Here is a 9249-nt window from a genome sequence, read left to right as displayed (position 1 = left end):
CCAAACAGGGAATTGGACGGCTGAGTCTGCAGCAGGCAGGAGCATGGATAGGCTGTGGAAACGCTGCTGTTTGACTCTGTGGCTCAGCAAGGAGTCTTCTCTGGGGGCCAGGATTGGTCTCAACTAGCCCCAGACGCCCCCATACCTGGGGCCCCACCAGGCCCCTCACGTCAGCCCTTGGGCAGAGGGCCAGATGGGTGAACCACTAAGACTTGTCTCTCAATTCCCTATTCCCAGCACATCATTGCCTCAAGGTGCCCACCAGCTTCAAGGAGAGAGAGCTGGGGCTACAGATCCAGAGAGGGAGAAACACTAGTAAGCGTCACACAGCAGGCAGAGCCTGGGAGCCCTGGTGTCCTGGCAGTCAGCCTGGGTCTGTCACGGGGATCCTGTGGCAACACTGTGACAGGGACCAGACCAAAAACAGGATTTTACGTGGGGAGAGCGCCTAGGAATCCTTGAACATGTGGGCAGCTGGGCTAGGGGTGGAGCATCCCATCAGGCAAGGGCAGATGTGCAGCTTCCTGTCCTTCCCATCAGATGGAGACAAGCATTGGGATAAGAGGTTCAGAGAGACAGAGCAAAAGAGAAGAGAAAGAGAACCTGGGAGAGAGACCAAGAAACAGACACAGAGTCAGACACAAAAATAGAGATGCAGAGAAATAAAGATGTGAGTCAGAGACACAGAGAGAGGGAGATGCAGAAGGAGGGAGAGCTATGGAATTAAAGACACAGAGACAAAGATAGGGAGAGACATGGAGTCAGAGAGAAACAGTGTCTCAGAGTCATAGAGCAACTGTGACATGGAGTCAACAATATACAGACACAGACACTCAGAGACTAGGAGACAGAAAAGAAAAACAGTTAGGAGGGAGAAGTAGAAATGGAGAAGACAGAGAGACAGAAATATCCAGAGAGGCAGAGAGACGGAGAGAGAGTAAGGCAAAGGGAGACAGAGTGAGACAGAGAATGAGATCAAAACAGCAGGAATGGGGAAAGCAGGCAACAGAGGAGAGTCTCCTGGTCTCCACTCTCTCCAGCCTGGTCTCCCTAGGGTTTGGACCCCCCACTTGTTATTCTTTGGTTTCCATAGCAACAGGGAGGGCAGCACCAAATTTGCACATACATTTACATCCTTTCTATCTGCATAATTCAACAGGTTTCCGTGCATATTCATGAGACTGTGAATGAAGGTGACTCTCTCAATCCCTGCTCAAAACCTGGCTGTGGCGCCCCCTGCTTGCAGTACACGGTCATGGCTCCAGGCCCAACCTCGCAGGCCCTGACCCGTCCCGGCCAGACCCTGCTAACAACATCCCCCCTGCTCCCCAAACACCCCCCTGTACTTTCCTACCTCCAGACCTTTCCTCAGCTGATGCCCCTCTGCTTTCTAGGGATGCCCTTCCCTCAGCATCAGTCCTGCCGACAGTACACACGCATGCACTTGCACACACACTCACTCACATGTGCGCACATGAACTCTGGTGGAGGGGGCATGGCAGCGAGTGACCAGTGCTCACCCTGGCTCCCTGGTGGAGGAGGCCCCTCAGTCACACTCCCATCTGGAGTCAAACAAGGTGCATGAAGGGATCACACTCAGAGGGGCTGGCGTGTATGCTGAGCTGAAGGCTACAGATCTACCAACAGAGAGGGACCTAGGACATTGAGGCCTCCACGTGGAAACTGACAGAGACCTGGTTCCAGCCAGAATAACCAGAGGAGCTAGGATAGAGCCCAAAGGAGTCTCAGGAACAGAAGGGCTGAGGTGGCTCAGATGGTGGGGGAGAGGCTGCCTAGAGCCAAGAACCCTTTCAAAGTGCCAAGCCTTGAAAGCTTTTGTGGGTTGGGAGGGGCTTCTCCAGGGCTTTCTCCAGCCATAATTTTGGCTTCACCATCTCCCCCTGGATCCCTACAGCAGCCTCCTCACTGCTCTCCCTGCCCTGTGTCCCCAGTCCACTTTCCACACTGTAACAGCCAGAGCTCCCTCTGAAACATCAATCTGATATCCCACATCACTCCCTCCTTATCGCCTTCAGAGACCTCCATCACTCTCAAGAAAAAGTGCCAGCTCCTTAGCCAGGCACTCAGGCCTTTCCAGTCCAGCACCCCACCCTCCTCTGAGCCTCATTCCTCATACTCCCTGCTTTGAACTTCATGCTCCAGTGATCATCTCTAAGCTCTTCTCACCTCTATGCCTTAGCTCATGCCTGCCCTTCACCCCAAATGTCCTTTCCACTTTTCTTCCAGCTTTTTTTTTTTTGTCCGTGCCCGCATGCAGGATCTCAGTTCCCCCAACAGGGGATGGAAGCGGCGCCCCCTGCGTTGGAAGCATGGAGTCTTAACCAATGGACCACCAGGGAAGTCAAAGCTCTTATTCAAGATTCAACACAGGCATTACCTCCTTCTCTTTGAAGCTTTGCCTGTCCCTAAGGACTGGACGAGAGATTCTGAACTCCTGAAATCTAATGAACTTCCCTAATTTCTACACTTACCATACCGATAATGAAATCACCTATATATATAGCTTATAGCCCTCATGAGGCTGGAGCTTCCGAGCCCAGTGACTATATTTGTCACATTACGGGTGATAATTAGCTATTTGTTGAATAACTGAGAGGTCACTAAGCCTATCGAAGGCCAAATTTCAAGCCACTACTACCCTGTGTCCCGCCTCTGCACAGACCCTACAAAGGGAAGGGATGGGCCATTTCTTCGCAAATGCTGTCATCTTGTGGATAGACTCAGAAGTGCAGCCAGACATCACCTGGGAGTGGTGATGCCTTATAGCATCAGGCCTGATCCCTGAGTTCCAGGCAAATAGAGGGGAGTGAGGAGGTAGGCCCTGAAGACGGAGTGCCACTGGTGTCCTCTGAACAATCTTGATGAGTTCTAAGCAGACAGAATGGCAAGAGCAAAGGCTCAGAGGCAGAAAAATCTCATGGCAAATGGGAAGAGTGAGGAGTTAGTGTGGCCAGAGCCCAGAGTCCAAGGGGACCAAGCCAAAGATGGACTGTGGCATGTAAGTGACCAATAAAGGGGGTCCTTTAAGGCCATCCAATGAATGAATTTGGATCTTGTCTTCTAATCTGGGCATGGAGAGACTAAGGGAGCAAAAGAATGACAGATGTGGGTATGGCCCAGAGGCTTAGCCACACACTTGGAGACTCAGTATTCATTCACTTATTAAATACTTGTGGGGCACCTACTATGTGCCAAGCAATGTTCAACATCCATAGGTTATATCACTGAACAAAACAAAGATTCCTGCCCATTTGGAATTGACATTCTCATCAGGAGGAGACAGACAATAAACAAAAACATTAAAGAAGTAAATTATATTTCAAAGGCAGAAAGAAAGAAAGAAGAAAGAAAGAAGAAAGAAAGAAAGAAAGAAAGAAAGAAAGAAAGAAAGAAAGAAAGAGAAAGAAAGAAAGAAAAGAAAGCAAGCAGGGTAAGGGAGATCAGAAGTACTTGACTGCAGTTCTAAATGGAGCGGTCAAAGTAGGCCTCGTTGAGGTGACATTTGAGCAAAGACTTAAAGGAGGGAGGGAGACAGCCATGCAGGTATCTGGCAGAAGGGCATTCTAAACAAAGGGAATGGCCACTGGCTTGGTTTGGACAGTTCAGAGGGGAGTGAAGTAGGGAGACCAGCAAGGAGACTGTTTTAAGACAATGATGGGAACAAATCAGCAGAGGCTGTGGGAATGGAGAGAGACCTAGGAAGCAAAATTGTCAGGACTTGGTGCCTGCTTGCATATGGGAGGTATATAACTCCTCGTCATATTGCTCTGAAGGCCCCATTTCAAGGGGACTCGCTGTACATGCCACCTCCAAGGCAGGTAGTGAGAATGCTCAGCACATTCTATCCTGGCTGCTCCCCGCCTCCTCAACACACTGTCCTCCCCAGCCTCTTAATTCCTCAGCCTCATCTTCAGTGACTTTCCCTCCAGGCCACCCAACTATCTACTCTCATGCCCACTAGCAAGTCCTGTCAGCTCCTAAAACTCTCAAATTCACTGACTCCATTTCATTCTTCACCTACTGTTATGTGTTGAATTGCATCCCTCCATAAAAATATATTTAAGTCCTAACCCCTAGTACCTCAGAATGTAACCTTATCTGAAAACAGGATCTTTACAGAGGTAAGCAAGTTAAAACGAGGTCATTGGGATGGGCCCTAATCCAATATGACCAGCATCCTTATAAAAAGGAGAAATTTGGACACAGAAACATACACAAAGAGAAGACAGTGTGAAGATGGATGACGGGAGTAATGCATCCAAAAGCCAAGATGGCTAAAGGTTGCTGGCAAATCAGAAGCTAGGAAGAGTCAAGGAAAGATTCCCCTGCAGGTTTCAGAGGGAAATGGCTCTGACACCTTGATTTTGGACTTCTAGTCTCCAAAACTGTGAGACAGTACAGTTCTGTTGTTCTAAGCCACCCAGTTGGTGGTACTTTGTTATGGGAGCCCTAGAAACTGGTACAGCTATGATACCCTATCCCAGTTCTCTCATCTACTCCACCTCACCCCACCCCACCCCACCCCACCCATTTTCATGGGGTCTAGGCCACTGACCCCTGCCCCTTTCTATCTTCACTTCTTTCCTAACCCAGTTTGGATTCCTTGGGCCTTCACCACATACACTTTCTTGCTAGTCTCCTCACTATTCTTCCATCATTTCTGCCCATCTTAACCTAGTCTAGAAGAATGCAACAGTGCTTCCTCTGAGTCTTCACTTGTCCCGGGCATGCTGCTGGAGCGCACACACCCTGACTGATATTACAAGTTCATGGTCATCAGCCTCAACTGGGCTTTTAGCCCTGACTGGTCATCCTCCTGTACCTCCCTAGGTATCTTTCCCAATTGCAACAACTATCTCACCAGCCTCCTTGCTCTACTCTCAGCAGCAGAGCTGGACTCCTGCTTCAAGAGATTAAAAGCCTTCTGAACTCTGAATTCTCTTATGTCCCACCTTTACCTCTTCACCCATCTGCATGCATAGCCATCCTCAACTCCTTCCCTCCTGTTCCAGGGAGTCTGCTCTCCTCTTCCCTTTGTGACGGCCATACCTCCATGCTCCAAGGCCCACTCCCTTTCATCTCCCCCAGGAGCCTCACTCTGAGTTAGCCACAGTCTCCTGCACCTTTAATCCCTTTCCCTATTGGCTTCCCCCATCAGCCTACAAACAAATCTCTGCTAATTCATTAAACAAATAAATAAAACTCTCTCTGTATCCCACAGTCACCTCTCTCCTCCCATCACAATACAGTTTCTTGAAAAAGCTATCTCCACTTCCTTACCTTTTGTGCCCTTACCTTTTCTAAGAGATTATGGAGGAAGACGCCATACTACAGTGAATTAAGGAGAAAGTGGGAAGTAAAGAAATTGAATCGGCAATTATACGTAACTCTTATGCTCCCTCCCTCCTAAGCTTGGTCAGGCTTTCTGACTCTAAAGGCCTCACCTCTCTCTGGCTCCCTCCCTGCAATTCCTCCTGTAGGCCCCAACTAGGCCCTGTAGAGGTCAAGCAGAGAAAAGGCCCCAGAACCTAGCCATCTCTCCCTCAGCCTGTGTCCTATCTCCTGAATCTCTGAACTGCAGATCCTGTTCTTCCCAAGGGATTTTGACCCCAGCTCAGTTTCCCTCCACACTACCCCTGCCATCACCCTGGGAAAAGTCACACAGTTGCTGGCGGCAAGACGCCTAAGTCATGACCACAGCCTCAAGGAGTGTGTTAGATGCTTCATGACCCTCTGCAGTTGAGAGGCCCAGCTGGGCAGCTGCTGAGAGGGTTTCCTGCCTCTCCTAATATCCCCTGAATCTCCATCATCCACCCCTCCACTCTGGGCAACTTACCTTAGAAAGCAAAAGATGCAGTGTTCAAAGTTTTGACCACAGCCTGCTGGCCCTGTGGTCCCCTCATCCCTGCTCTAAGCCCCTATTGGCCCTATCCCCTCAGCCTATCACTTCAACACTCAAACTGCTGTGCCCACCCTGCCACACAGGCCCAGAAGAGCCCGAACTTTGTGCTTTCCTGGTGACTGGACACCCAGGCTACTGGACACAACAGAGAAGACCTTAAAATCCAGTGGGAGACCCAATTCACTCAACTCTTCACTGAGTCTACTACTGCCCACAATCCGGTTCTGGTTCCTGTACCCCACTGGCTACCACTGCAATCTTCACCGCTCTCCTCAGGCCCCTGACCTGACCATGGTGAACCTGAGAGTCTATGGCCAAGGTGAGACAGAAAAGGAACAGCAAGGGGTAAAAAGGAAAGGATGAGACCAGAAGGGAAAATGTGGGACTGAGCTTATGTTTTTAAGGAAAAAGCATATTTGTAAGCTGAGTCATTAATAATGACAGCAATTAACATTTACAGTCATCCCTTGGTATCCTCAGGGAATTGGTTCCAGGAGCCCCCATGGATTTTTTTTTTTTAACCAAAATGTTTAAGTTCCTTATATGAAATGATGTAGTACAGTCAGCCCTCTGTATCCACGAGTTCTGCATCCACAGATATGGAGGGCTGAGTGTATACAGGCCCAGGTGGTATCTAAGAATCATATGTATATTCCTACATTTAATCCTCATAACAAGCCTATGAGGTAAGCACTATATCTTGCTTCATGGATGAGAACACTAAGGCACAGAACAGTAACTTGCTAGTAAGTGGCAGAACCAGGATTCAAATCCAGGCAGCCTGGTGCCCAAGACCATGATTTTAACCACTATACTGTAAAACAGGCATACTTCAGAGATATTTTGGGTTCGATTCCAGACCACCTCAATAAAATGAAGATCTCAATAAAGCGAGTCACATGAATTTTTTGGTTTCCCAGTGCTTACAAAAGTTATGTTTACACTATACTGTAGTCTATTAAGAGTGCGATAGCATTATGTCTAAAAAAACAATGTACATACCTTAATTTAGAAATATTTTATTTCTAGAAAATGCAAACCATCATCTGAGCCTTCAGTGCGTTACAGTAGTAACATCAAAGATCACTGATCAAAAAAAAAAAAAAGATCACTGATCATAGATCACTATAACAAATATAATAATAATGAAAAAGTTTGAAATATTGTGAGAATTACCGAAATGTGACAGAGATATGAAATAAGCAAACGCTGCTGGAAAAAGGGCACTGACAGACTTGTTCAATGCAGGCTGGCCGCAAACATTCACTTTGTAAAAAATGCAGTATCTGCAATGTGCAATAAAATGAGGTATATGCTGCAGATGGAGGAAAATGTCTGACCTGGCAGAGTCCTTAAACAAGCCCAAAACAGGAAGCAGACAGCCACCCAGGGGTCTAGACAGAGTCAGGTTACTGCTTGAGGCTTCTTATCGACTCTAGATCCTCCCAGCACCAACCTGAGCCTACCCTTCCTGTCTCTAGCCTGTGAGCTCCTGGGGGTCAAGGGCAGGGACTCCCACTCCCTTAATCCCACCTCCACAGAGCAGGCCAAGCAGAGGCTCATCAGACGAATGGGCAGAACCTTTATTTCCTAACCCACTCCTTCGACCTCTGTCAGGAAGTAGATCAGAGGCACTGTAGGTAGAAGGCAATCCAGAACCCAGCAGAGACTCCACACCTGTCACTCTTCATAGCAGTCCCTTTCCACAAGCCAGAGGGAAGTGGAAGCAGGACAGGGAGGCCCACTTCCGTAGACTCAAGTCTTGTTGGGGGTGTTGAGCAGTTACAGAGGCTTCTCAAAGAAGGCCCAGCCATCCTAGACATTCAGGCCTGGAGAACAGCTTGCCAGCAAGTCTTCAAAACCGGGTGTCTCGAGCCCTTCTTCGGGGTCGGGGGCCAGAGCTGGAGGTAGGTGTGGGGCCCAAGCCAGGGGGTGCCCCTGGGGGCTGGTAGCCACACTCATTGGGGTCCAGTGGATCTCGGCTGAGCAGTACCCATACCGCAGGCACATGGCGGCGTACCGTGAGGGGATCTAGGCCTGCGTCGGGTGAGGCTGGCACCCAGCTGTCCTCAGTCTGTAGGAAGCGCAGCTTGGTAAGCTGGTGCAGGCCTGGCACCCGCCGCTTGACAATCTCAGCACAGCTGACAGCCTTGCCTGCAGCCCGGCCAGAACCTGAGAACACCACATACCGAGCACTGCCGCCCTCCAACCGCCCCAGCGCCAGGCCCAGCAGGTTGCGGATTTTGCTGCCATCTCGGACCCGCATCTCCAGGGTATCAGGCGGTAGCTGGGGCATCGGGGAAGGTGCTGGGAGTTCCACAGAGCCAGCTTTCCGGTAGTGCTCCATCCGGCTGCTGTCGTGTCTGAGTCCTGCTACCCACTGCAGGGAAGTGTCAGAGGAATGCTAGGCAGGGTGCCCTGGGCCACCCCCACCCTGGCTCTCTAGGACGTGGGCCCACTCCTCATCCCAGATTTCCCAGAAACAGGACCATATGCCCTCATCCCCAGGACAGGGGGCCACGCCTGCCTCACCCTGGGAGGGGTCTGTACCCCATTCCTCTGGACAGGGCCATAACCCTCCCCCGACCCCGGAGTCCCTGCGACAGGACCAAATTCCCCAAACGCTGGCCAAGCCCCCTCATCCCAAGCTCCCTAGCACTGGGAATGAACTTCCCTCATCTGGGGCTCCTGGGGACAGGGCCCGGGCCCTCACCCGAGACTCCCTGAGAACAAGGCTGAATGCTCCTCACCCTGGGCTCTCCAAGGGGTGACAGGGACAAGGCCCCTCACTTCGTGCCCCCAGAGGACAGGGCCAAGCCCCTATGCCACAAGCTCGCCGACACAGAGCCAAGAGCCCTCATCCAAAAGCTCCTCAAAAACAGAAGTGACCCCCTCCCCCACTCCGGGACCCTTAGGACAGGGCCGAGCACCGCTCACCCGGAGATTCCCAGGGTCGATCCCCCCAACCCAGGTCACTCAGACACTCGGGAACAGGGGCTTGACGCCGAGGGCCGCTCGGGCTAACCCTGGCGTCGAGTTCGCCGGCGGCCGGGCTCCGCGGTCCCCACCGCCACTGGCCGCCCTCACTGCCCGGCAGGCCGCAGCGGCCCAGCAGCCGACCTCCCCTCTCCTCCCCGTACCTCCAGGAGCCCCCACCCCGCTGGGCTCCTGCTCTCACCACCACGGCAGAACACTCCTCAAGCTCGATCCGAAGCCAAGATGGTGCCGCCCGGGAGCGCGCCGAGGCCGCGAGGCCGCGCACGCCGGACGGGGCGGGGCCTGAGGGGGCGGGGACCCCCAGCGCCTCCACCCGCAAACCGAGAGGT

The 9249-nt window shown here is 51.4% G+C and overlaps 1 protein-coding gene across 1 annotated transcript; it reads right to left on the bottom strand.

The window, feature by feature from the left end:
* Positions 1-7485: 7485 nt before the first annotated feature.
* RPP25L (ribonuclease P/MRP subunit p25 like) lies at positions 7486-9249 on the bottom strand. The gene is made up of 2 exons (XM_036856348.1): positions 9102-9249; positions 7486-8303 (listed from the first exon to the last, which is right to left on the bottom strand). Exon 2 carries the CDS (start codon positions 8268-8270, stop codon positions 7779-7781), a length of 492 nt encoding a protein of 163 aa, XP_036712243.1. The 5' UTR covers positions 8271-8303; positions 9102-9249; the 3' UTR covers positions 7486-7778.

Source organism: Balaenoptera musculus, chromosome 6 (assembly GCF_009873245.2).
Source record: "Balaenoptera musculus isolate JJ_BM4_2016_0621 chromosome 6, mBalMus1.pri.v3, whole genome shotgun sequence".
NCBI classification, from domain to species: Eukaryota; Metazoa; Chordata; class Mammalia; order Artiodactyla; family Balaenopteridae; genus Balaenoptera; species Balaenoptera musculus.
This window is presented reverse-complemented; position numbering and strand designations above follow the sequence as displayed.